General features: G+C 46.8%; 1 protein-coding gene across 14 annotated transcripts; it reads right to left on the bottom strand.

Annotated features, from left to right (window-relative positions):
• Nucleotides 1–583: 583 nt before the first annotated feature.
• FBXO25 (F-box protein 25) lies at nt 584–27,947 on the bottom strand. Of its 14 annotated transcripts, none has more exons than XM_040264362.1 (11): nt 27,811–27,937; nt 17,368–17,508; nt 14,800–14,903; nt 13,655–13,704; nt 10,775–10,867; nt 9,010–9,103; nt 7,268–7,452; nt 6,158–6,337; nt 4,904–5,047; nt 1,945–1,971; nt 584–1,351 (listed from the first exon to the last, which is right to left on the bottom strand). In XM_040264362.1, the coding sequence occupies exons 2-11, from the start codon at nt 17,499–17,501 to the stop codon at nt 1,262–1,264; spliced, it is 1,101 nt and encodes a 366-aa protein (XP_040120296.1). In that variant the 5' UTR covers nt 17,502–17,508; nt 27,811–27,937; the 3' UTR covers nt 584–1,261. The 14 variants fall into 14 exon arrangements, with proteins under 14 accessions (XP_040120296.1, XP_040120277.1, XP_040120284.1 ...); XM_040264343.1 differs by having other exon boundaries at nt 6,158–6,340; XM_040264350.1 differs by having other exon boundaries at nt 6,158–6,340; nt 27,838–27,932.

Here is a 27,947-nt window from a genome sequence, read left to right on the forward strand (position 1 = left end):
CTGACCTGAGGAGAGCATCATCTGTGCAGTGTTGCTGATCACAGAGTGATTCTTTCCAGCTGCATGGTACCGTGTCACCAATAAAAACCGTATTTCCACAAATTCTTGTGAAGAAAGAGCTGGCTGTAAAATGGAAACAATCTATATGCCGTTGATGGTTTTATGAAAAGCTTCCACCTGATTCACACACAGGGAAACTATCATCTGACAGCCAAGCTTAGTTTTGGCTGCACCAGTAACAGAATGTGTGCAGAAAGCATAGACTCTTCATTTACAAATACGCAAGACCGCACGTGTCCACCTGCTAAGAAGAAGGAAGCAGAAGTGACGGCTCGGGTCCCTGACCCTGTTCGTTGCTCCCCTGCGTCTGCCAGGGCCATTCCAACGTGCTTTCTGGCAAGCACAGATATTCTGGGTGCCATGGATATGCACCAGTTTTATCCTCTTATAAACCTTTATTTTCAAAATTTTCTAAAACATACATGCAATATTTTTAAAATAAAATGATCTTTGAGAGGTTTCAATAAACGATTATCAAAATCATTGACACTACTTTTTTCAGTAAGATGCAAAATTGACAAAGTTAAAATAGGTAAACAAACATGATTTATTACTCTGCTAGAAGAGGATTCCAAGCAGTGTGGTGCAGGCCACACCAGGCTCCCCCAGGTCAGGGTCCTGCCTGTCAGCGTTGGGCACGAGCCCAGGACCACAGCCCCAGACGCAGGCCCTTGTGGGTCTCAGCCATCTGCACAATTCACAACCCACTGCTGAGCATCCAGGAGACAGGCACCTACTTCCCTGGATCCTTCTGTATCTGAGAAGACTCGTGCAGACACAACCAAAACAGTTAATATACATCTTAAGAAAAATAAATATTCTGTACAATGTCATTACAAGGATCAGTGATCTACCCTCACCCCAATCACTACAAAATCGGAAAACCATCATTTGCGTTAAGAGGCATAGTCTTCTTGGCTGTTGGTGTCAGTTCAGCACAGGATGTGGTGCTGAAAACACTCTTTTTGAACCATATTTACAAATACACAAAGTTCCAAATTTTAATGTGCTTAGAAGAATTTTTTAAAGAGAGAAGCAGAAATGATTTTGCGGGGGTTCCTTGACCCTATTTCAAAGGTGGATTTTGTTGGGGTTCCCTGACCCAGCTTCAGAGGTGGAAGCCACAGGCGCCCCTGCCCACCGGCCCTTTTCACGTTGTCTCCAACGCAGGCTCCAGGTTACGGTGGGCCTGGCCAGGCCCTCAGTACTTGAAAAGGTCGATGAAGTGCTGCGGGGACACAGGCATGAAGCAGCTGTCCGGGTCGGCGGCCGTGCAGGGGTGGCCGGAGTCCTGTGGGAGGGGCAGGGCGTTACTGCACATGCCGGGAGGGAAGACAGCTCAGAAGTCACCAGGCATTCACTTAAATGCACCTGGACCCCACTGCACAGGTATGTGGACAGCAAGCGAGAATTAGGAACATGTGGCTGCTCAGCGGGGAGAGTTTCTATGCCAGTGCATGGGGCACAGGCAGCCCTGAGTCAGGGGGCCAGGAGGAGCCCGCACTTCCCTCCTCCCCACCCCCACCCCGCCCTGGTCATCCTGCCCCCTCCCCCAGCGGTGGATCAGGATCCACTCTGGAACTGCTCTGGGCACCACCCACCCATGTTCACCCGAGGGCCCAGCACCATGAACCACAGCAGAAACACCCAGGGCTCGCTTGTGTCAGCAGACAGAACAGCCTCAGGACCTGGGGGTGAGTTAGGCCAGTGTCTGGAGATGGGACTGCTCCCCCCAGCCAAGCCTACACCCCTGGTCTAAAGGCAGCTCGTGAGACCCCGATGGTGGACAAGTAGGAAGGCCAGTCACACGTCAGCAGAGGCTGCGGCCTCATCGGCCCAGCCCCAGACAGGGGACGCGCACAGACGCAGGCAGAGAGGAGGTACCTCGAGTAATAAAGCAAGGCGGCAGTCCTGGAGGCGGCGGAGGAGGAGAGCAGTGGAGGGAGGAAAAAGGGAAAACAGGATTAGGGAGAGCCAGGCCACACCAAGACTCAGGCTGAACATGCATCATTTATGAAAACGACCAACATGACTGGGCAGTGAGATCGAGGGGAGAGCTGCCCCCGAGGCCCCACGCAGCAGCCAGAAGCCATAGGACCCACAGGCTTCTGGGACCGACCTGGCTTCCACCTCCTCCAGTCTTGGGCCCACAGCTGGTGAGACAGCAGAGCTAAGTGACCGTCACGACTTCACTGAGAACATGCAGAGCAGCGGGTCACACTGGGAACGTTTCTAGCAGGTTTCCCTGAAGCCCCACTCACTCCCTCTTTACAGTCTGAGTCAGTGGAATTATGTGAACAATGTAGGTGCCATGGGAGCCAGCTCCTTCCTGCTCACCCACGGTTTTCAACTCGAGGTCAGCAGCAACTTGGCCCTCTCGCCACCGGCTGGCTGCCCCCCCCCCCCAGCCCTCACCACAGCCCAGGGGTCCGCGGGCTAGCTGTCGGCACAGGGCGGGACCAGCGGCCTCCCAGCCCCCGCTGCACACTGCAGTGTGGGCCTGGCAGTGGACACACTCCCGATCCCCGCCGTTGACTGCATTCACTCTGTCTGGCTTCCAGCCCACTCCACACCTGGCTTTAGCTGAAGTTCCTGAAAATCAGCTAGAAGACGGGGTGAGCACAGTGGCCTCACATGAAGGCCACCCCGTGGAAGGCAGAAAGACCTGAGCTGAGCCTGTGTGCAACTCCAAGACCTCCTTTTACCTTGCCAACGTTCCCCCAAAGGCAAAGCAGAAAAACTGACAGTGTCCAGAGAGTGAAGCCAGGTCAGACAGGATGGCTTGGGGCAGCTGGGGCGGCGGCGTGAGCTCGCAGCAGAGCCCCAGCCTATGTGTGTGGAAGAAGACAGGTCCGGTGGGACGCGGGCAGCACGGCCACAGTGGGGTATCGCCCCACTTGCGGCTGAGCACCATGAAGCCTGCACGCAGCAGGCCTGCCCTCACAGAGGCACCACGAAACTGGGCTGAGGCCTGCGGGGGCCAAGCTGTGTGTGTGGGTGCGGTGGCCAGCCGGGGGACTTGCTCAGGAGCTGACACAGGCAGCAGGGTCCACCGCAAATTCCAGACACTCGTCTTTTCTTTAAATTTCCACCCATAGACTCAGAAGAAAGTGGAATGGCCTCTGGGAGAAAAAGCTGCCATGTGACCCCACAGATGGACAGAGATAGTCCCCAAGGCTGCACAGAGGTCAAGGCGCTCGGCCTTCAAGGCAAGACTGTGAACAACATTTCAGAGCCCAAAGGCCAGCAAGACACTCGTTCTGAATTTTCATAAACAAAAGAATCTGTAGGCAAATTCTGGAAACCCAAAAAATTACCTCTCAATTTTTAAAAATCCAGAACACCCCTACTTCTTGATACTTCACCTGAACATTCTGTAAGTCAACACACAAAGTAGCAAGGGAGTTTTCCTGTTCACTACGTCAGAGACAGTGTTCTCAGATGGTCTGCTACATGCAAAGATGGGGACACACCACTGCTCCCAGTGTCTCTGGAATAAGCCTTCGGCTCGGGGGAAGCATCATACAGAGCAGTGACCAGATCGTCTCATCCGCTGACTCGGCCCTGAAGCTGCCACATGTCTGGGACCACCCTCTGTGTGCTGTGGCAGACTGGTTCACCTGTGTCCCGCTAGCACCCTGGCAAGACTGAGCGTGAGGTGCCCCTGGCCTGGAAGAACAGGTTCCACAGAACCACCACTGCAGCCGTGCAACACCTTTCCTCTTGTCAACTGTGCAACACAAGCCATGCCAGACTCCAAAACAAGTCAGAAATAAAGTGGTCTCCGGCTGGCCCCCTGCAGCACCAGCAGTAAAGCCTTGTTAACACAGGGACTTCCACCGTACAACCACAGGGGTACAGGTAAAAAAAAAACCCACGTTATCATGTATATAACCTGAAATGAAAACAATTTAAAGTAGTCATTTGTTTTTTAGCAGTTTAGAGTTTACCTCATAATCCAGCCAACAAATTACAGATAAACAAAAAACAGAAAACAGCCATGGTGCTTCAGACCAGGCAGAAGGCACGTGGCCCCGTGGCCCCATGGGAGGACCCCGAGCAGCAGCAGACGGTCTGTCACCCTTCTCCCCAGTGAAATTTCACAACGTTAACAAGTTCAGACTCAAGGCAAACTACGGAAATGGTCTTTCTAAGAGGAGGTGAACAGAAGCACCCATACCTCCCCCAGAAAACTGTTTTTATCAGAGACTGGACAGGAGAGGAAGAGGATGGGCCTGACAACTGCGGACACAGCTCAGTCTCCACAAGAACCAGACATGCTAAGCTCGGCTCAAAAAAACAGGAGGAGCCTGGGCGCTTTCATGGGCCTCTCCTCTGCTCCAGGGCTGTGCTGTGAGGAAAGCCCCTAGAGGCACCATTGCTGGAGGTCCTGACATTGGAGCAGAGGCCAAGTGTGGAAAATGGGGGTTGGGGATGGCCTCCCTTGACTTCCAGAAGAGGCGGGGATCCCGACCCTCCTCTCAGGCTGAGCCATGAGAACGGGGGAAGCAGCCCGCCAGGACTCGGGCCGCAGCACAGTCAGCGTGCTCATGGCCAGGGACCAGATCATGCCCTACTATCCTGCGCTAGATGAGGTTTGGTGGCCCCAATTTCGGGTCCAACCACAGTTCTGATCTGGTGAACCTGCCCCTGGCCCCAGTCCCTGGTGAGACGCCATCATGTCATCACACTCTACCCTCGGGTGGACAGTCCCTTTGAGACACCATCGTGTCATCACACTCTACGCTCAGGTGGACAGTCCCTACTGAGGCACCATCGTGCCATCACTCACTGCCCCTCACTGGACAGTGTGTCTCTCCAGGAGCACCGGCGCCGCCCTTACCTTCCAGAAGAGGATGCTGCAGTGCCGGCAGAAGTGCAAGGTGTCTCCGTACTGCTCCTTGGTGGGGTAGTGCTTCTGAAGCGCAAAATACATCAGCTTCCACTCCACATGGCCTTTTTCTGAAAGGATCAAGTGTCTACAAAACTAGACAAACAGACTTCTGTTCAGAAGCAGATGACTTTCATAGCAACGTCATGTGCACAACAACTTTAAAAGGCCACACACTGCAGGAAACATTCAATTATCTGAAATTAAATTTGAGCTGAATCTATACAATGGAATACCATGCAGCTGTTCAACAGACTTAAAGGTTTTTATCTGGAGCATGTCCATGATGTCTATTAAGTTAAAAATAAGTTACATGTTATCAAGTGTGACAGGGACTGGTAACCAGAATACAGAAAGTATCCAAATACAAAATGGGCAAAGGATTTGGAGACACACACAAGCAGGCAGCAAGCATATGAAAAGATGCTCGGTGTCTTGGGCCCCAGAGATGGCACCTCACACCCTCCGGGGCAGCAACCACACCCTCAGAGAAACAGGCATGGATGGGATGCTGAGCAGGCGGGCTTGGGCGTGGCCAGGGGCTGCCCGATGCAGCAGCGTCTTCACGGTTCCTCACAATGTTACCCTCCACTCGTGAGCCCCGTGCCCCCAGGAGAAGGCGACCATGGTGGCCCTGCAGCCTGGCTGTGCCCGACCCTCACCCTCTGATTCAGCCGGGAACCTGCTTGCTGCCTCCACCTCCTGACTTTCTCCTGGATAGGTACGTGACCCCTCAGGTCTGCGAGCCTGTGTCTGAGGAGACACATGACATCTGGCCCTCCCTGGGGCCTCCCTGGGGCAAGACTGTCTGCTTTGGCCCTGCATGCTGCTGTGTGTGTCATGGGCACCCAGCTGGCAGTGCTGTGCTCCAGAAACCACACAGCGCGGGGGTGGCAGGGAGGGGCAGCGATAAGTGGGAGACACACAGCATCCACCAGAACCCAAGGCTGGCCCCATCCTGGGAGGGCAAGGTGCAGGGAGCAGGTGCCTACCTGTGAGTCTCCAAGGGGACACGCTGCCTCCAGTTACCGGAAAGACTAATGGCCCATCCTTGACAGGAAGAAACTGCCCGGTTCTGCTGCTCTGTTCTGGGTCATTTTTAAAATTATGGCTTTCTCCACATGAAAAGCAGGCTTTCCCGTAGTGATTCTAGTCCACTCCCTGAAGCGGCCAGGCTCAGCCATCAGGGCCACAACCTCCACTCACCTGCTTCTCCCCAAAGTGGTACTGGCAGAGCTTCTTCCACAGCTGCCGGTCCTCGCTGAGCGCGGACAGTGTCGGGGTCACCTGACCCAAGGTGACGATGTCCCACCCATCCGAGAACCTGTACAGGATGTTGCTGAGCATGTGCACAGGAAGGTCGCTGAGTGTCAGGCCACTATCCACCTGCTGGGAGGGCCCGCACACTTACTCCAGCGGGAATGCAGGAGCACATCGGTCACAGTGACGTCTCCCTCCTCCCCACTCCTGCCAGATGACCCGCTGCAGCGACCCTGGCTGGGCCTGGGGTCCCGGACACTGACACCCGCGTCCCAGAGTTCACCGGGTGACACGGCGTCAGTGCACACCAGGGGCTCGGGGACAGTGGCACCTGGGGCACATGGCCTGCTCACGGTCTGGAAAGCAGACACCCCACATGGAAGTGTCTTACAGGCCAGTGGCCCTCTCAGCACAAGCCCCCGAGCACAGGAATGAGGCTGCCTGGACATGGGATGTCAGATCACCCCTGCTAACTGCAGGGCCTTAGCAAGGGAATCATCACTCCCTATAAATCTCGCATTTACATGACAAATACATGGCCCAAGGTCACCTCTGAACCCAACCAGAGATAAACCAAACACAATCCAAGACACGTTCGTGAATGGGGTCAATATTTCTCTTGGTGAAACCAACTATCAGAATAAACACAAAACATCGAAGACAGCAAGAAATGGAGATGAAAACACCAACCCCAAGAAGCAACAGCAGGTGAACAGAGTCACCACTATACGGTGCAGTCTTAATTTACCCAGTGTTATTCTAGTCTAAAATATCTAATCTGCTGTCAAGGTAAATTAATTTACCCCCTCATCACCCATAGGACCAGCTGTTTTTAATAATTACCATCCCCACTGTCTTTCCAACGACACCTATAAGCCATTAAAGAGTCTTTTGGCCTGAATCCATCTTACAACAGTTTAATATGTATTCAGGAAATGCAAAGAGAAAAAAACCTTTGGAAAAGCTGTGATAATCTTCCACATACACTTAGAAGTAGCAATGGCTTCTGTGATGTAACAGCAGAGACTACTCACTTGCAGGCCAGAAAGCACATACCTCCGTCATCTGAAGATTCTGCAGCTGCTGCTGCCAGCGGAGAACGGTCTCTAATCGGCAAATCCAGATGTTGATGTTTCCCACCAGCACAGACTTCCCTACTCCTCGGATCAGAATGCACAGGGTGGAGCTGAGGTCTTGGAGAAGATCCTTGATCAGGCGAGGATTTTGGTGGTCACCGAGAACTGGAATAAGCAAAAACGAAACAATGCAACCGTACAGTCAGCCCCCATTGTCAAAAATGACCTGCTTCTGGGCTTCCCTGGGGGCTCAGTGAAGGCTCCATCTGCCAATGCAGGAGAGCCACGGGTTTGCTCCTAGATCCGGGAAGGTTCCACATGCCTCAGAGCAACTAAGCCTGTGAGCCACAACTATTCAGCCCGGGCTCCAGAGCCTGGGAGCCGCAGCTACTGAGCCCATGGGCTGCAGCTATCAAGGCCTGAGAGCTCTAGAGCCTGTGCTCGACAACAAGAGAAGCTGCCATGACAAGAAGCCCTAGCACCACGACTAGAGAGGAGCACCCCCCTCCCTCCACAACCAGAGAAAAGCCCATGCAGCAACAGGGCCCGGCGCAGCCAAAAGTAAAGGAGCAAAAGGACTTTCAAATGGCCTGCTTCCACACCCAAGGGCCTCTCAACAGACACCACAGGTAAACAGACTGTGGCTTATACACACAGTGCAGTATCACTCAGCCTCAAACAGGGCAGAAATGCTGACACGCGTCACATGAAACCCAAAGACCCTATGATAAGAACCAGTCACAAATGGACAAGTGTTGTTTGATGCTCCTGATATGAGGTCCTTGGAATAGTCAAATTCACAGAGCACGTAGATGGTGGGTGCTGGGGAGGCAGGATTAGTGTGTATGAGGACAGTGTGTCAGTTCTGCGGACAGCGTGTCACCGCTGTGGAGGCCACAGCCGCATTGATGTGACTATGCTCAGTGCCACCGAGCTGTGCACTCAAGGTACACAGGGAAGATGGTATTTTACGTATATTTCACCACAAAAAGAAAATAATGATCTAATTTCACTGCCTATCCAAAGTGGCATCATTTTTGAGGTATCACAAGTATGATGAGATTCGAAAACTTCCAAATGCTGTCTGATAGTGTATTTATGGTTGAGTCTACAATTTTGTCTTTAAAACCATCTCTACTTTCTTTTATACTGAATCATAAAGAGCACTGATAGTTAAAATGGCACATATATGCATAAACTCTTAAAGTTCCATTTATTATTGGCCATTAACTAATCAAGACAAACATTAAGTTAAAAAGAAAATTACAGGCTTATCTGATGCATAAGAACTAAGTCACAACCTTGCTAACTACAGAATCACTATATAGCAAAACTGAGCTATGACTAGTTAACCATGAAGGAGTACGTGTCCGTTTAAAACTCAGGGATTACTTTCTCAGGGACTTCCCTGCCAGCCCAGTGGGTAAGACTGCACTTCCACTGCAGGAAGCATGGGTTCAATCCCTGGTGGGGGAACTAAGATCCCACATGCCTCAAGGTATGCCCCCCAACCTGTCTTTCTCATTACAATATATTCTTCTGTGTCCAAAAGCATCTTTTAAGGAACACCACCAAGAATATCAAGTACCAAGCAGCCAACCTGAGCACATCACATTATCTGACACCATCAATACTGGGGGTAAATGAAAGAAAAATCCAATCTCCTTGTACTAAGTTTCTAACTAAGACTGAGATCAGTGAAAACGCCAGTGCTCGCCTTACCCTTCTGAACGATCTTATCCAGGATGTTGAAGTAGTTCTTCTGGGCCACACCACTCAGCGAGGTCAGCTGGGACTTTGCAATCAGCTGCAACAGCTTGGGGCGGGGGTGGGGGTGTGGGGGGCGGGTTATAGGTGAGGATCACCTCTGAAAGGAAGCCCACCTCCCCACCCCAGTAACCCAAGAAGAAAGCAAAGGGTGCAGGTAGGGCTGCTGCTCAGCCTCCACCCTCCAGTCCCAGCCGGTGTCCCGGCCACCCCTGCTGCACTCTGTGCCCCCTCTGACTGCCCCAGCCTCACATGAGCCAGGCCTTCCCTGATGGCCCCCAAGCACATCTGTCCCTCTGTCTGTCCCTCCAGTTTCCTTGCCAGTGCTGCCCTCCCACTGCTCCTGCGGGTCCATCCGGCCCCAATGTCCACCTGCCTCCCAGGCCCCTCCTCCATCAGAGGCTGGCTGCTCTCAGCACATGGAAGCCGTTGCATTCCTCCTCGGCTCTGCAGGAGGAGTGGTCCTGGTGGCCGGCAGGGAGATCAGCGGGGAGGACCCGGAGGGACGCGGCAGCAGGGCCAGCTTCTCGGTCTCAGAGCTGCCCCTCCCCTCTGCACGTCAGGGACACCGGTCATCACAAACACCGCTCATCTGTAGGAGTCTCCAGTGACCCATGCCCAGCTCTGTGCCCCGCATCAGGAGCCCCAGGTCAGCCCCTCCCGCCCCCTCACATCCTGTGGCTGCTGCCCTCACTGTGGCCACGCCTGTCTGTGGTGCTGGGCAGACCCGCACCTGCACACTCGTTTACTGCGACCCGTACTGTTCCTGAGCAATCTGAGCCCCTCTGGGTGAGCCGCAAACACATTCCAGAACCCAGATCACATCTGCTCCTGTGTCTCTGAAAAAGGATTCTTCATCCCTCCTCTCCAGCCCTCCCTGCTGCCTCTGTCAGTTGCAGAGGGAGCAGAGAAAGGGCCAACTGACACACACTTACACACTCTCACACACACTCACACTACTGTGTTGACTGTGGAGCCCAAAACGACAAACATGAGAATCACACGGTAACTTCTGGGGAGGATCACGCTGCTCCTTCTAGTGTCTCCACACACATGCGCCCTGTGCTGCAGTGATCACAGAAACCGCACCCCAGGCCCGGCGGGAGGCCACGCCACCAGCCAGCACTCTGTCCTTACAGGAGCATTCCTACAGGCCGAGTACGTACCACAGCCTCGTGGTACTATTAAAAATCCCAATTAACAGTTTCACGACTCATCACTTACTCTTGGCCTAGGACAGTCAGGTGAATAAACTTGCAAATAAAAACAAACAATAAATGGAATATATAGTGAGATCCCTTATTTTCTAAATTCAGGAAAAGGTAAAAATTTCTTCTAAAAATGTATCCTTAACACAATAAGACTTCTATGCAGCTCTGTACTGTATCAATTCCCTTCTCTCCACTAGCTTGCTCCCCTCTATCGAGCAGGGCTCATGCTCTGGGAAAAACACAAAGTAGAAAATGCATATGAAACCACCGGGCAAGAAACCCTGAGAGAAACTCCCGCTTCTCCTTCCGTCTCCAACGTGACATGTGAGGTGGGCTGGAGGGAGCTTCAATCCTCCTCCTCCTGACCCCCACCCCCCATCCCATGGTTTTCCACCAGGAACAACCACAGCTTTACACAGCTGCCAAAAGCATCTTAAACATGTGACATGATAATCTTCAGGGTGCAACCACTCCACGTGTCCTCTGGTGGCTCTGAGATGAATACTCACCCTGACCACATAATTGAACCTTCGGATGTCCTGAATCGCACTCGAGAAGTCTAAGCGATTAAAAGCTTCTCCCAAAGTACAGTAGCCGTGTCTCTGGAAAAACAGACACAAGTTACAATACATCAGATCAGCCAATCAGGCAAAATGAATGGACAGCTAACGGGAATTAGTCTGTGCAACTTTTTTTTTTTAATTTTCGCAAAGGATATTCATTTTTACTATGATTTATTCCATATTTAGATTTAATTTTAGAGTAAAATTAAAGCCATTCCAAATCTGTCATTTATGTATAATCAATTATGTATATGCATTTACACTTTACACCACTGTAGATACAAAGATAAACAGATTCAGTCCAGTTCACTTCAGTCGTTCAGTCATGTCCATCTCTTTGCAACCCCATGAATCGCAGCATGCCAGGCCTCCCTGTCCATCACCTACTCCCAGAGTTCACTCAGACTCACGTCCATCAAGTCAGTGATGCCATCCAGCCATCTCATCCTCTGTCGTCCCCGTCTCCTCCTGCCCCCAAACCCTCCCAGCATCAGAGTCTTTTCCAATGAGTCAACTCTTAGCATGAGATGGCCAGAGTACTGGAGTTTCAGCTTTAGCATCATTCCCTCCAAAGAAATCCCAGGGCTGATCTCCTTTAGAATGGACTGGTTGGATCTCCTTGCAGTCCAAGGGTCTCTCAAGAGTCTTCTCCAACACCACAGTTCAAAAGCATCAGTTCTTCAGCGCTCAGCCTTCTTCACAGTCCAACTCTCACATCCATACATGACCACTGGAAAACCAATAGCCTTGACTAGACGGACCTTAGTCAGCAAAGTAATGTCTCTGCTTTATACTTGTCAATTTCTTTTGTTGACATGCACCTGGGGAGGCCCAAATTAAGCCTAAAATTACAAAATAACCAGATGTATTCTAGGCTATGCAACTACAAATACATAAATCATGCGTGGCCACTATAAAAAGGCCTCTTCTATGAACACACATGTTGCCATTCAATTCCTCTGCAGGCAGTCCTGTGTTCGTCCAGCCACTCAGGGTCAAGGCCAAGACGCACCTGAGTGGGGCAGGAGGTTTGAATACCAGTGTTTAGGTGGAAAGGGCTGGAGGCAATGGGACGTGACAACGGGCAGTGTTCAGGCTGGGAACAGGGGGCCGAGCACCCCAAAACCCAAGCATGTGGTAATAAGGCTCACGGGTTCAAGAGTCAAAGACCATGAAGGAAACGTGACTTTTCTTTCATTACCAGAAACACTGCTATTTCAGATGTTTTTCCTTAATGATATGCCCCATGTTCTATATTAAGTGCTGTACAGATTTGAACCCTAGGCTTCAGAAGACACTTTAAACTCTATCTCTGTTTTTGAACATTTAGAACACAAAGAGGTTTTCAGTTCAGCATTGTGACAATAAAGCGTGGGAATAATCACAGAAAACACGAGGAGACAGACACACCTCATGTTTCAAACAGAGACAGGAGCAGCCCCAGCAGGGCGGGCGGCGCAGTGGACACCTTGTCTCCCACACGAGACACACCTCCAAACCGCAGCAGCCTCGAGGTGCACAGAAGTCAGCAAGACACACTCATCACAAATGCTCACACCACTAGCTGCAGAATGTTTCCCTGGGAGCTGTGGAGGGAGCGTCAATCATAACATGAAACCCATCACAGCCGGTAACGTTTCTCTTTCTCAGTGAACAGCATCCAGACATTGGTGTGGCAGACTCCTCCCGGGCAGCCACCCATCTCACAACAGGGCTGGGAGTCGCACGTGTGAAACACACAAGCAGCAGACACTTGGTGGGCCCAGAGGAGAAGCTCAAAAATGCAATGCTACGTGGAGGGGAGGCCTTCTCGACGCCTGCCTGTGCCCCTGCCCCGCGGACCCAGCACCGTCTGAAGCCTCGCGGCCCCTCCCCTGCTGCCTCGTGTGCACCAAAGCAGGACCCTGCTCTGTCTCGGAGTCTTTCATGAGCTCATACAGGTTCTCCCAGCGGCACATCCATTTAACAATAGCGACTACTGCCAAACAGCTCAGATTAACTCCTTGTCTTAGGAACTAACCCTTAAGCTTCTAGGAAATGTGGCTGGCTTCAGAACATCCACTACCAACACTGCCAAAACACTTCACTCACGCTAACCTAGTCTAAACACATGCTAAACGACTCCTCCCAAATCATTTCCCCCAATTGTCACAAAATAAGGCAAAAGCAAAAGGGTCTTTCAGGTTACAGATGGAAGCAAGCTTCCCCAGATACCAAGCAGAGAAAAAGGAAACAGACAGCTGAGGTGAACAGACCAGACCTTCCGCCAAGAAAGGGGGATGGCAGGGCCTGAACTGCTCTTTGCAGATTCCAACTTAACTACCAACACCACCTTCACTACTCTACAAATAAACGAGGGTTTACAAGCTGTTCCCACCCTCCCAGAACACACAGGGGCCAAGACACAGCCCCACCAGCAACAGCAGCTTACTGTGAACAGCTCAGGGAGGGTGGGGAGAAAATACCAAAGCACCTGTGGGCCCAAACTTGTTCTGAAACAGCCCTCAGATGAATAAGATCTGTACAGGGCACTGACATGCACCACTCACACCACACACACACACACACACACACACACACACACACACACAGAGGCACATACACCACACACACACTCACGACACACACACACAGGCACATATAGCACACAGGCGCACACACACACACTCATGCACATGCAAAGACTGTCTGAAAGACCCTCAGAAAGCTTTCACCTGTCAGAATTTGGACACTGATCTGATATTGCAAAAGAATTTACTTAATGTGACATCACACAACCAACAGAAACAATACAAAATATACTCTTATTTACAACAGAATACTTACTTCTCTCGTGCTTTCTTTATGGACATAGATCCAGTTTTCACGATAAAAACCTAGGATAAAAAATTGTTTTTAACATCTCGTGACTCATTACCAAATGAAGATTTTGAGGAGCTTCAAAAGCTGCACGTGTAACAACACTGATGCCATGTGGACAGGAGACCCCCTGACTCGGCCACGTTGCTTCGCTTCCCAACATCAGTTTACAAAGTGCTGAAACGTCTTCGTGTGAAAGATGTCATGGCACGGCCACGTCTTGGTGACTTAGAAGAAAACAGTGTCACCAGTGACTTCAGCCATCTCCAAACATAAATGGCTATAAATGTGCATTTTGTATATACCCTAATAAAAATTCTCTTCCTCTTTCACTGTCCCTATATGGTATTCCATTTAAATACGCTTTCCAGGTAACTCCTGTCCCAGAGCTTTACGGATTGAGACTACACTGTCCATCGGAGCCTCCAGGGGGCGCACGACTGATCACACTAACAGGCCCTCAGTGACTCAGGGCTGAGCACACGCACAGGCGCCCTCTCAGAGCTGCCCCATCTCCAGGCCCTCGCCCACCCTGCCTACAGGCTCCACCTCTGACCACGACTATTTCCTGTTCTGAACCAGCAGTGTCTCCTGCACCAAAGCAGGGTCAAGGCCTCTAAAGGTCAGTTTCACTGCTTGGGAGTGAACAGACCTGAATTCAGGACCGCTACTGTGACTCAGTGGTAAAAAAAAAAACCCACCTGAAATGCAGGAGACACATTCAGGGGTCAGTCCCTGGGTTGGGAAGATCCCTGCAGGAGGAAACGGCAACCTGCTCCAGTATTATTGCCTGGAGAATTCCATGGGCGGAAGAGCCTGGGCAGCTCGCAAGGAGTAGGGCATAGCAACTAAACACACATAAGTCAACATTCAGACAGGCTGTTCTGTGGGTTTTCCTGTCTTTTATTTCTTGCTGTAAATCTTACTGATATCTTAGTCAAGCAAACGGCAGAGCTGCAAGACTCTGACCACCAAGTCTGACCTCTGGACACACTATTGCTTATGTAACTGGATCAGCATTTCTGCCCTAGAAAAGCACTGTCAACACAATCCAATTTATCAAAACAGTCAACAAGCAAACATCATGAGATTATTAATGAAAATGATCTTACACTGAGTATTTGTGTCATTTCTAAAATGGTCCTTTTTCCTTTTTTTGGATGCATATTCATGCTCTTCATTACTGAATATTTCTTCATCTTCACTATTTAAGATACTGAAACAAAGATACATTAAAAATTTTTACAAGGATTCCTTCATTTGGATTTTCTTTTGTAAAATAAATAAATAAATTTTGGTTTATTTGGACAATAAATACTTTTACAATTCAGGAGCCCAAAATAAAAATCATGTTAAAATCTGAAGGCAATCATTTAATTTTCAAAGCAATAAATCACATGTTTGAAATTACAAGGCTAATATCTAAGTTTTTTGTTTGTTCTGAGAAATCTGAGGTTTATCCTGGTTCTTATCAGAAAGTTTTATCAGGAAGTGATGTACACGTTTTAGAATCTCCTAAGGATTTTGACATGCTCAACCAAGGTCATTTCAGACTTTAAAACTTTATAAAAATATTTAAAATCTATACACTGGGAAAAAGTACCTGATACTAATGATCTGCTGTCTCTGATCCAATGCTGAGGAAACACCCAACATTTCTGCTTGTCCCCACGTTTCCAAAGACTCAACTAAACTATTACTGCACTGGCACGTATTCTTACGAAGCATCAATCAAATAATGCTGCCTATTAAGGCCTTTAACTGAAGCCAGATGAGGTAAAACATGTCTTTTATCCACTGAAATACATGTAATTTAAAGCTTTCCCATTTTTTTTTCTTTTGGATGAAACAAGATAATAAAATCATAAGGTGATACCTAAACAATTTGAAAACACTTTCTTTAGGGGAAAAAAAAAAATCTTCCTTGTAGTTAAAAACAAAAAAAGACTAGGCAAAACGCAGCCCACCCACTTCAAAAGTGAAGATGCATGCAGTGTTTGTTCTCAGCACACTGACCCTGGACAGCTTTCCAGCTGGTGGCAAAGAGGGGCTCCCTGGAGATTCTGGCCAGCAGAGGTCCAAGCACCAATGCTCAAAACCAAGGAGGTCACACCACTGGCTTCCTTGCCACCACTCTCTGACAAGAAAATTGTACACAGGCACCATCCACTAACCCGAATTCACTTTTAATAAGAACAGCTGAATTTGCCAAATGAATGCATTCATCACTGTCAGAACAGACTTAAACAACATTGGCAACAACTGTAAATCATCAAGACAGGCAAAAGAGCACTTACCTGAAACAAACACCTTAACATTCAGTGACAGGTGCTAAGTACCAATTCATAGAAATTGGATGATCCTGTCTGTATCTCATACCTAGTCACACACTAGTTTGCTGTCACTGATTCAAGCACTAAAGGCAGAAGCTCTCAAATCTGAACAGCTTTGCTAATGACAATCACAAAGGCATCCAGGAGGAGCGGAACCACACTGCTCCCCAGAAAGACATCAGAGAAGTGGAACCCAGCGCAGGGGATGAGGGAGCTGCCCGGCACCCCCCCACCCCACGCCCCGCCCCAGGAAAGGCAGGCTCAGACACACGTCTGGCTGTGCGAGAGCAGTGAGGGGCACTGGGGAGACATGCCCACGTGTGCTCTGCCAAACTCTGCCCCGGACAGGCCAGGCCGCCAGACTGCCCCTCATCTGAAGGGAGGGAACGGTCCGGGACAAATGTCCAGGAGAAAGCATAGACACCTGTGCACTTAAGCTGTCTGGCTCACGCTGTCCGTTCAAAATACAGTTGAGAATTAGGTCAATGTGAGATAAAAATATGCAGTATGATCCACGGCAAGACCCATGACTCGGAGGAAGAGGTCCCCAGACCTCCCACTCCCCAAACGCTGCAGGACACTTGTGACACGGACGGTGAGTGACACGCCATGGCCCGCCAGCCTGCTCCTGCGTCTGCAATCACCCACTTCCATCTGGGGAGGACCACGGCCCCCAGCGTCCCCTGTCGCTCACACACCAGCTCATGAGGTGGGGACGGGCGTCTCCCTCCTCCCTTCTCTCACCAGGAGGAAGGCAGCCCTGGGGTGCAGCTGCACCCTGAACTGCACAGGGACCCACAGAGCAACAAGACACGTCACTTCAGCCCCGAGCAAAGTCACAGCGCCATTCAGGCCTCCAAGAGAAACCTCTCCCGTCTGGTGCAAGCCATTATGGGCCTCGGACGTAAGCCACCAGCACCGCGTCTTTCCATTTCTTCTCCTTCCTCAGCTATGCATGCATGTTTAATCGCTTCAGTCGTGTCCGATTCTTTGTGACCCCATGGACTGTAGCCTGCCAGGCTCCTCTGTCCGTGGGGTTTTCCAGGCAAGAATACTGGAGTGGGTCGCCATTCCCTTCCCCATCCTCAGCCATAATCGGAAGTTAATAATAACAACACCTAACTCTCAGAAAGCTGTAAGGAGTAAACGCTTAAAATAAAAAGAAGATAGCAGCATCTGTGTGTGGGCAGCAGGCATTCCACCAGGCTGAGACTCTGGCTAATAACCTGTCTCCCCGACCAGCCAGTCTGGGGCCGATTCTCAGCCAACTGGTAAGTGCTGGGGCTTCAGCAGACGCGACATCAATGTTGGACGGGACACGCCGGGGCTCTGCTGAGCTAGACTCACATGCCGGGGCCAATGTCACACTGGCTGTTCTCTCCCTCCAGTTCTTGGCTCCACGCATCACATCTTTTCCAGCCGTCTTCGGTTTTCATCCAACTCCATCCCGGAGATCTCCAGTCCTGGCCCAAAAATGGCATAGTTTGCCTATAAAACATGGGTTACTTTATGTTTAAAAGGTGTAACTGATATGGTTCTTTTCATTTAGAACATGTCTTCATTAATTTTAATGAGTACAATGCTATTTAAATGTCTGTATATGCCTTACATGCCGGCTACGCACAAAGATAAGACAGTGAAGATTACACAGTACCTCAGTTGTCCTAACAGGGTCAGACAGATAAGGACTGGTGGATTTACTAGCTCAATCCTGCATGTGTCATGAAAGGTATCCCAGGGCTGACATCCCAGCTCACGCCTGAAGAACAAGCAGTCAGAGAGTGAGGAAGAAAGTGGGAAATGACACTAAACAGAAAATCCACTCAGAAGTTAGAAGCAAAGGCATGAGACACTGATGCTCAGCCCTATACACAGTCGAGTTTGGTGAAGCTGACCACATAAGGGGAGGAGCGGGCAGTGGCTGGCATGAGAACGCAGAGGCCACCTCTGCAGACGACTCAAAGGAGCTGGACTGCACTCTGAGGACACAGAGTGGCCAACAAAGGGACCTCTGCAGGGAGGCGACTCAACCAGATCTGAGCTTCACAAAGACCTCAGGCTACTCAGTCTCTCTGCCAGCACCTCGTGTCTTCCCAGCAATAAGTGTCCTCTGAAATTACAGGGCTGCTGCCCGCCTTCCTCAAGAAGATACCATGTCTTGTTCAACTCTGTATCCCAATACCTGGAATGATTCCAGGCACAAAGGGAGCTCACCGATCACGGCATGAATGGAAGAATGAATGAAACACAAGCAGATCCATGACTCAGAGGAGAGGGTGAGCCAAGAGAGTAAGGTAGGAAAACCATCAGCATCCAGACAGTATGACCACAGGAACTGCGTCTCAGACAGAGACCAAACAGAGTGGGGCAAGGAGAGAGTCAAGGCACAAGCGCTAAGACTCACCGACATGTAAGGGACCGGCAGATGAAGATGAGCCAAGAAAGGGCACCAAAAAGAAAGAGCCACAGATGCAGCGGAAGTGGGGAGGCAAGGCAAGGACGGATTCAAGAAAGAAACGATCAACCAGGAAGCAAGTGTGATCAAGAAGCCAGCATGGCAAGAACTTAAAAGTATACACTGAATTCAGCTGTACAAAAAGGTACTTCATAATCCAACAGAAAGTTTCAACAGAGTAACTGTGTCATATTAACCTCATGTCCAAAGTAAACCTGGGGTATTTCCCTAATATCACACATCATATTACAGAGTACACAGGAGATTAAAGGGTTTCAATACCGTCTCCCAAATATATTTAATATAACTCACAAAAAATGAGCTATTAAATAGGCATTCATACGGGCTTTAAAAAGACAAAACAATTTCAGAGAGAAATTATAAGCCTTCAACAATATTCCTGAGTTAACTGCAAGTGCCCAACATGAAATGTATGAAGTAATTTTCCGCCATACCGAGAGGATCTCAAAACCTTGTTAAACTAATTAATAATCAGAATACATCTTTTTTTAGTCATATATTATTTAAATTCTTGCTTTAGAAAATAATTAAAAACAATTCCTTAAATCTCAACAGTACATAAATAAAGCTCATATTATACTCTTGTTTCACAACTACAGATCACCCTGAAAAGCAAAAGCCACCACCCCTGTCCAGTCAATCCAGATAAAACACAAACAAGAGAAAAATGTCTGTTAGGACCACTCTTACAATTGCCAAAGTATCTTTCAATATCATATTTAAACTGCATTTTAGAAGAATCAAATGGCAACTGTACAGAATATTGCCAATAGGTCCAAGATACAATTTCTTCAATGACAAATATATAAACACAGACTAAATGTGTTGTTCCAATCCCAAAGAAAGGCAATGCCAAAGAATGCTCAAACTGCTGAACAACTGCACTCATCTCACATGCTATCAAAGAAATGTTCAAAATTCTCCAAGCCAGGCTTCAACAGTACGTGAACCGTGAACTTCCAGATGTTCAAGCTGGAAAAGGCAGAGAAACCAAATTGCCAACATCCACTGGATCATTGAAAATGCAAGAGACTTCCAGAAAAACATCTACTTCTGCTTTATTGACTATGCCAAAACCTTGACTGTGTGGATCACAACAAACTGTGGAAAATTCTTCGAGATGGGACTACCAGACCACCTGATCTGCCTCCTGAGAAATCTGTAAGCAGGTCAAGAAGCAACAGTTAGAACTGGACCCGGAACAACAGACTGGTTTCAAATCAGGAAAGGAGTATGTCAAGGCTGTATATTGTCACCCTGCTTATTTAACTTATATGCAGAGTACATCAAGAGAAATGCTGGTCTGGATGAAGCACAAGCTAGAATCAAGATTGCCAGGAGAAATATCAATAACCTCAGATATGCAGATGACACCACTCTTACGGCAGAAAGCAAAGAAGAACTAAAGAGCCTCTTGATGAACGTGAAAGAGGAGAGTGAAAAAGTTGAGTTAAAACTCAACATTCAAAAAACTAAGATCATGGCATCCGATCCCATCACTTCAGGGCAAATAGATGGGGAAACACTGGAAACAGTGACAGACTTTTATTTTTTTGAGCTCCAAAATCACTGCAGATGGTGATTGCAGCCATGAAATTAAAAGACACTTGCTCCTTGGGACAAAAGTTATGACCAACCTAGAAAGCTTATTAAAAAGCAGAAACATTACTTTGCCAAAGCTATGGTTTTTTCAGTGGTCATGATGGATGTGAGAGTTGGACTATAAAGAAAGCTGAGTGCCGAAGAACTGATGCTTTTGAACTGTGGTGTTGGAGAAGACTCTTGAGAGTCCCTTGGATACCAGGGAGATCCAGCCAGTCCATCCTAAAGGAAATCAGTCCTGAATATTCATTGAATGCTGAAGCTGAAAGTCCAATACTTTGGCCACCTGATGTGAAGAGCTAACTCATTAGAAAAGACCCTGATGCTGGGAAAGATTGAAGGCAGGAAGAGAAGGGGACAACAGAGGATGAGATGGTTGGATGGCATCACCGACTCAATGGACATGAGTTTGAACAAGCTCAGGGAGCTGGTGATTGACAGAGAGGCCTGGTGCGCTGCAGTCCATGGGGTCGCAAAAACTCGGACATGACTGAGAGACTGAACTGAACTGGTTGTTACATTATGCATCCCTTCCCTAAAGGTATACCAGTATACTCCTTTGACGAAATAAAAAAAACAAATGAGAGCCCCCTCTACATACAATATATGTAAATACATTTAAACATAATTGCAGATGAAGGTAGTCAAAATGCACAAACTTACAGTTATAGAATAAACAGGTACAATGGATGTAGTGTACAACAAGCTAGTTAAAGCTGCTGTACATTATATATGAATGTTATAAAAACAGTGAATCTTGTGACTTCTCATCATGAGGAAAAATGCTGTTTTTCCTATTTCTTTTCTGTTGTATCTATATGAGATAATAGATGTTCACTAAACCTACTGTGGTACTCATTTCGTGATGTATATAAACCAGATCATCATGCTCTACATATAACATTTGGTTTAAAAAAGGGAAAAGAAAGCTACCATATGATTCTGCAATCCTAGTCCTGGGCATATATTTGGAGAAAAACATGGTCTGAAAAAACACATGCACCCCAATGTTTGCTGCAGCAGTGCTTACAATAGCCAAGACATGGAAACAATGGACAGAGGCCTGATAAAGAAGACGTGGTACATATACACAATGGAATACTACTCAGCCCCTAGGAAGAATGAAATAATTCCATTTGCAGCAACATGGGTGGACGGAGAGATTGTCATACTGAGTGAAGTTAAGCCAGAGAAGGAGAAGTATCGTATGACATCCCTGATGTGTGGAATCTAAAAAGAGATGATACACACAGTAAGACTCACAGACTAAGAAAACAAACTTATGGTTGGAGAGGGTGGGGGGAGGGTGAAGGGAAGACACAGTTTTGGAGTTTGGGATGGACATGTACACTCTGCTGTATTTAAAATGGACAACTAACACTGATGTCCTGTACAGCACATGGAACTCTGCTCAATGTTATGTGCCAGCCCGGATGGGAAGGGGGGTTGGGAAAGAATGGATACATGTATACGTATGGCTCAGTTCACCTGATACTTTCACTGTTCACTGGATACTATCACAACATTGTGAATCAACTATACCCAATACAAAATAAAAACATTTAAAAACTTATATACAGTGCTATCAGTTCAGTTGCTCAGTTGTGTCCAACTCTTTGCGACCCCACGGACTGTAGCACACCAGGCTTCCTTGTCCATCACCAACTCCCGGAGCTGGTTCAAACTCATGTCCATCGAGTTGGTGATGCCATCCAACCATCTCATCCTCTGTTGTCCCCTTCTTTTCCTGCCTTCAGTCTTTCCCAGCATCAAGGTCTTTTCAAATGACTCAGTTCTTCTCATCAGGTAGCTGAAATATTGGAGCTTCTGCTTCAGCAGCAGTCCTTACAATGAATATTCAGGACTGATTTCCTTTACAACTGACTTTGCAGCCCAAGGGACTCTCGAGTCTTCTCCTACGTCACAGTTGAAAAGCATCAATTCTTCAGCACTTAGCTTTCTTTATGGTCCAACTCTCATATCCATACATGACTAATGGAAAAATCATAGCTTTGACTATACGGACCTTTGTCAGCAAAGTAATATCTGCTTTTTATATGCTGTCTAGCTTGGCCATAGCTTTTCTTCCAAAGAGCAAGCATCTTTTAATGTCATGGCTGCAGTCACCATCTGCAGTGATTTTGGAGCCCCCCAAAATAAAGTCTGTCACTGTTTCCATTGTTTCCCCATCTATCTGCCATGAAGTGATGGGACCAGATGAAATGATCTTCGTTTTCTGAATGTTGAGCTTTAAGTCAGCTTTTTCACTCTCCTCTTTCACTTTCATCAAGAGGCTCTTTTAGTTCCTCTTCACTTTCTGCCATAAGAGTGGTGTCATCTGCATATCTGAGGTTCTTAATATTTCTCCCAGCAATCCTGATTCCAGCTTGTGCTTCCTCCAGCCCAGTGTTTCACATGATGTACTCGGCATATAAGTTAAATAAGCAGGGTGACAAAACACAGACTTGTCTCCTTTCCCAACTTGGAACCAGTCTGTTGTTCCATGTCCAATCCTAACTGCTGCTTCTTGAACTCCATACAGATTTCTCAGGAGGCAGGTCAGGTGCTCTGATATTCCTATCTCTTGAAGAATTTTCCAGTTTGTTGTGATCCAAATAGTCAAGGCTTTGGCGTAGTCAATAAAGCAGAAGTAGACATTCTTCTGAAATTCTCTTGCTTTTTCTATGATATAATGGATGTTGGCAATTTGATCTCTGGTTCCTCTGCCTTTTCTAAATTCAGCTTGAACATCTAGAAGTTCTCGGTTCCTGGACTGCTGAAGCCTGGCTTGGAGAATTTTGACCATTACTTTGCTAGCGTGTGAGATGAGTGCAATTGTGTGGTAGTTTGAACATTCTTTGGCATTGCCTTTCTTTGGGATTGAAATGAAAACTGACCTTTTCCAGTCCTGTGGGAGTTTTCCAAATTTGCTAGCATACTGAGTGCAGCACTTTCACAGCACTTTCATATGTCACTAATATATGTCACTAGTATCTCAGTAAAACTGGGAGGGGAGATGTTATGTAAAAAAATGTCCCTTGAAGAATTCTCTTTAACAGGAACAAACTGTAACAATTAAAAACAATTAAAATATCTAAAAGAGGCTTTGTTTAATATATGTTATTACACCAGGGGTGTAAGTGACTGTAAATAATAATTTGTGTGACTATTTATTATCATAAAAAGATATTCATAGTATATTAAGTGGAAGAAGTTTTAGGAAAATATATGATACTTCTGTGTATTTCTACATGTGAGCACAAGTTTATACATGTGTGCACAGAAAAAAGTCTAAAAGCAGATAAAATGTAAACAGTGATACCTCTGCATGTTTGAATTTCAAGTGATTTCATGTTTGAATTTCAAGTACATTATTTTTTCTTGAGACATTTTTAATATTTATTTTCTTAGGTAAACATGTATTAACCATGTGACAATTTTTAGAGAACACAATTTGCTGATGTGAAAGACAGAAATGGTGACATTGTTAACCTATATTATTTGATTCCTGATGTAGTTGAAGAATTATCCTCAGTATTTGTTTCTTTTTTCTTTTATGATTTGTAAGCTCACAGGTTTAATAAATTTATTATTTTAGTTTTTTCCTTTCTTGTAAAATTTAGAAGTTTTTGTATAGTTAAATTAATAAACTTGGTTTCTCATTAAAAAAAATTTTATATGTATACATGTACTCTTGTAATATGAATACTGAGTGAGTGAAGAGAGAATGATTAAAAGAAATTCTGAGTAAAAAGCAAACCATCTGGGAAACACCCGAAGAAAAATGAGGACATGAGCTTAGCCCTGGAGCATGGTTAGACCTTAAGTGAATGGAGAAGAAAGAAAAAATACCAATCACAGAAACGATGGGTGAGAAAAATATGAAGACAGGAATACATGTGACATGATTGAGAATAAGTAGAACAGGCTGGCTGAAATAGAGAAATCTACAGCAAGGCTGGCAGGTATGTTGAAAAGGAGACCAGGAGAATGTTGAATATCAGAGATATTGGACTGTATTCTCTAAGTAATTAAAAGTTTTGAGCAATCCAGCAATGTGAGCAGTGTTATTTTGAGAATCATTTGCCAGTGTCTGAAAGATAAACTGAAGGGGAGAACAGAAGCAGAAAGAACAACTACTTAAGCAGTAGAAACCTCTTGTCAACACCTCAGCTAACAAAATATTTTAAGACTTTATGACACACGTTGTACTTGCCTATGTGAACACCATGCCCACTCACCGCTTAATGCATTTATATTCGGACCTCACAAGCAATCCCTATAACACTTACACCAAGTTTCTACTGTAAAGTTAAGAGTCATCTTGGGGTTTCCAGTAAGATAATCGATTCCTTTACAACTACCAAAACTTGACAGATAATCACAGTGACTTCAACAACTCTGTGAGAAACAAATTTGGCCTTAATTTTTCAGCTGCTAGGCAGTGAAATGCAGCTAAATGGGCCATGGAAATAATAATAGTACATTTCCAAGGGTTTTATTTTCAACACGAGTAAAAGATTTGTTTCAAAACAAATGTGTGTATTTCATCCTATAAATGTGAATAATCTTCATACTTATGCTTTATACTTGCATATAACCTTTTTTCAAAAATTGATGTATAGTTGATTTACAATGTTGTGTTAGCTGCAGGTGTATAGCTAAGTAATTCAGTCATACACATATTTTTTATATTCTTTTCCATCATAGATTATTATAATATATAACCTTATATAATACTCAAATGTAATCTTTATGCTTTAGTTCATAAACTAAAGCAGAGATCTGGAAGCACAGTGATCACAAGCAGTAAACCACCCCGCCTCCCCAAAAAAAAGCCATCAGGGAAAAGAAAAAAAAGAAAAAACATGACTTGCAATATGAAAGACTTGGCTCTGAAATTTTCAAAAATGTTCCCAGTGTGAGACATCTAACAAATCTGCATATTGAAAAACAGTATTGCTAAACTTTTGGAATGATGACAACCCATCATCTTGTATGGAAATATATCTATCTGTTCTACTAAAAGATCTGAACTGCAAGCATTTTACAAATTTACTTAAAATTACTTTTTAATAATTTCCAAATACAAAAATAAAAACTAGAAATTACTCCTGAAAAGTATTAAATGTGTAAGAGTAACAACTCAAAGTGTGGCTACTCTTGTGAAATAGCTGGTTCAATCTGCAATATTATGCACATTTTACCAACTAATGTCAGAGAGCATATGGGGCTCTCCATTGTAAACCTTCCCTTGATGTCTGTTCTATACAGCAGGACATGGAGGTGAAGCACTGCAACAGAACAAGACTTCATGAACTTCATTTACCAGCTCAAACTCCTGCACAAGCAAATCAGAAGTAACCAAAAAATGTCTTTCCTTCAAAAAGTTAACTTTCTGTTAACTAATGATAACAGCAGCAAACATTTACTAGATCTCAGTATGGGGTAGGCATTACTCTAGACAATTTACCTCTACTATCTCATTTAGTCCTTACACTACCCTAAAAGGCAGGAAATGTTACAATCCCCTTTTAAGAGTTTAAATCTCTATTTTACAGCTGAAGGAACTGAGGCACCAATTTTGGTGGAGCTGGGATTTACAGTCATGGAATCTCAATCTATGATCCATCCCTAGCACAACACTGTTATGACAGCAATTCCTCGATACCACCATCCATCTCTATCACAACACTTTTATAACAGCAATTCCAGGACACTATATAAAAACAGATGTCATAAAACTGCAGGGTTTTTTTCCCTTATATTTTTTGGCTTATATGTCATACATGAGATATGATCTAAAGTAATGCCATAAACTTATAGCAGAAAGCAAAGAAGAACTAAAGAGCCTCTTGATGAAAGTGAAAGTGGAAAGTGAAAAAGTTGGCTTAAAACTCAACATTCAGAAAACTAAGATCATGGCATCCAGTCCCATCACTTCATGGCAAATAGATGGGGAAACACTGGAAACAGTGGCTGACCTTATTTTGGGGGGCTCCAAAATCACTGCAGATGGTGACTGCAGCCATGAAATTAAAAGACGCTTGCTCCTTGGAAGAAAAGTAATGACCAACCTAGAAAGTTTATTAAAAAGCAGAGACATTACTTTGCCAACAAAAGTCTGTCTAGTCAAAGCTTTGGTTTTTCCAGTAGTCATGTATGGATATGAGAGTTGGACTATAAAGAAAGCTGAGTGCCGAAGAATTGATGCTTTTGAACTGTGGTGTTGGAGAAGACTCTTGAGAGTCCCTTGGACAGCAAGGAGATCCAGCCAGTCCATTCTAAAGGAAATCAGTCCTGAATAGTCATTGGAAGGACTGACGCTGAAGCTGAAAGTCCAATACTTTGGCCACCTGATGCGAAGAACTGACTCATTAGAAAAGACCCTGATACTGAGAAAGACTGAAGACTGGAGAAGGGAACGACAGAGGATGAGGTGGTTGGACGGCATCAATGACTCAGTGGACATGAGTTTGAGTAAACTTCGGGAGTTGATGATGGACAGGGAGGCCTGGTGTGCTGCAGTCCAAGGGGTCGCAGAGTCGGATACCACTGAGCAACTGAACTGAAAGTAATGGTTGATCTAAATATAAAACACAAGACAAGGAAAACATATGAAAGGAAACAGAGCTAATACGTCTTAAAAGGCTACATATACCTTGCTTTTTTAAAGTCAGACAGAAAGGAAATGGAATAACAGTACTTATCTCAATCACTAAACTGATTTTCAAAACAATAAAAACTATAACTGTAGAGCAAGAGCTATTGCTATATATACTAGAAACAAGAACAAGTTACGACGAAAATAAAAGGCAGTTTCGTATTTACACAAAAAGCTGGCAAAGAGATTCTTCTCCAGTATTTATCTTTCATCATCAATTTTGAGAAAATAATTTCCATTGTTCTGAAATAAGAATGCCTGATTCTTCATTTGATAAGCATTTGACTTTTTCTGTTGCTTTCTTTTCCTTACAAGACTTCCAAATAATGTTGACAGATAAAACATGAATATGGCTTCTAAGTGTGGAAGAATCTTATCCAGCGAGATCAAACAGGGGTGAATCGAGGGCTGGAAATCAGAAATGGGCTTTACCATAAGAAAGCCTGAGAGATAATCACAGATGCCATAAGGAAACGGAAAAACAGTCCCGAAAGAGGGGAAGTGGAATAGGAAAGAAAAGAGAACGCGAGTTATCTCTGATTAGGGCTGTAAGGAAGGGTCTGCGAGAGGCAGGAAAGGAAGGCTCCTCAGGACTCCTTTCAGATGAGTCTTAGCAGGCCAGGGCTGGGAGAATGGGCAAAGCGGAGCTTACCGCGAAGAGAAGGATGCAAAATGCAGAGGCGTCAGCTCAAGAAAAACAAGGAAGGCAACCGCAGAGGGGCCGGAGCCGAGCGAGGGCAGACGACTGACGCCGGGAGGACGGATCTGGCCTGGGGAGGGCGGAGCCGGAGGGCGGACTCACAAGACGCCCGGCCGAGGGACGGGGATGTCGGAGACGGCGGACGGGGGGCGGTGGGCAAGGGGGCCGACCTGGCGGCGGCGGGAGGCGGTTAAGGACTGGCGGGGGGAGGGGGGGGTCGTGAAGGAAGCTGGACGGCGTGTCGCGGAGGGTGGGCGCGGGGTTGAGGCCGGAAGGCTGCCTCGGTCCCCACCTGACGCGCGAACGCCTACAGTCCCCACCTGGCGCGCGCAGCATCGCACTCCTTACCTAGCGCGCCGACGATCCCGACCCCACCTGGCGCTCAGAAGCCCACAGCCCGCACCTGACGGCGGAGCGTCAGGCTTTATTGCCGGAAGTTGCCCGCCGCCTACCCGGGAGCGCCACGGGAAAGCCCCGCCCCCGGC

Source organism: Oryx dammah, unplaced genomic scaffold (genome assembly GCF_014754425.2).
Source record: "Oryx dammah isolate SB20612 unplaced genomic scaffold, SCBI_Odam_1.1 HiC_scaffold_2, whole genome shotgun sequence".
NCBI lineage: Eukaryota > Metazoa > Chordata > Mammalia > Artiodactyla > Bovidae > Oryx > Oryx dammah.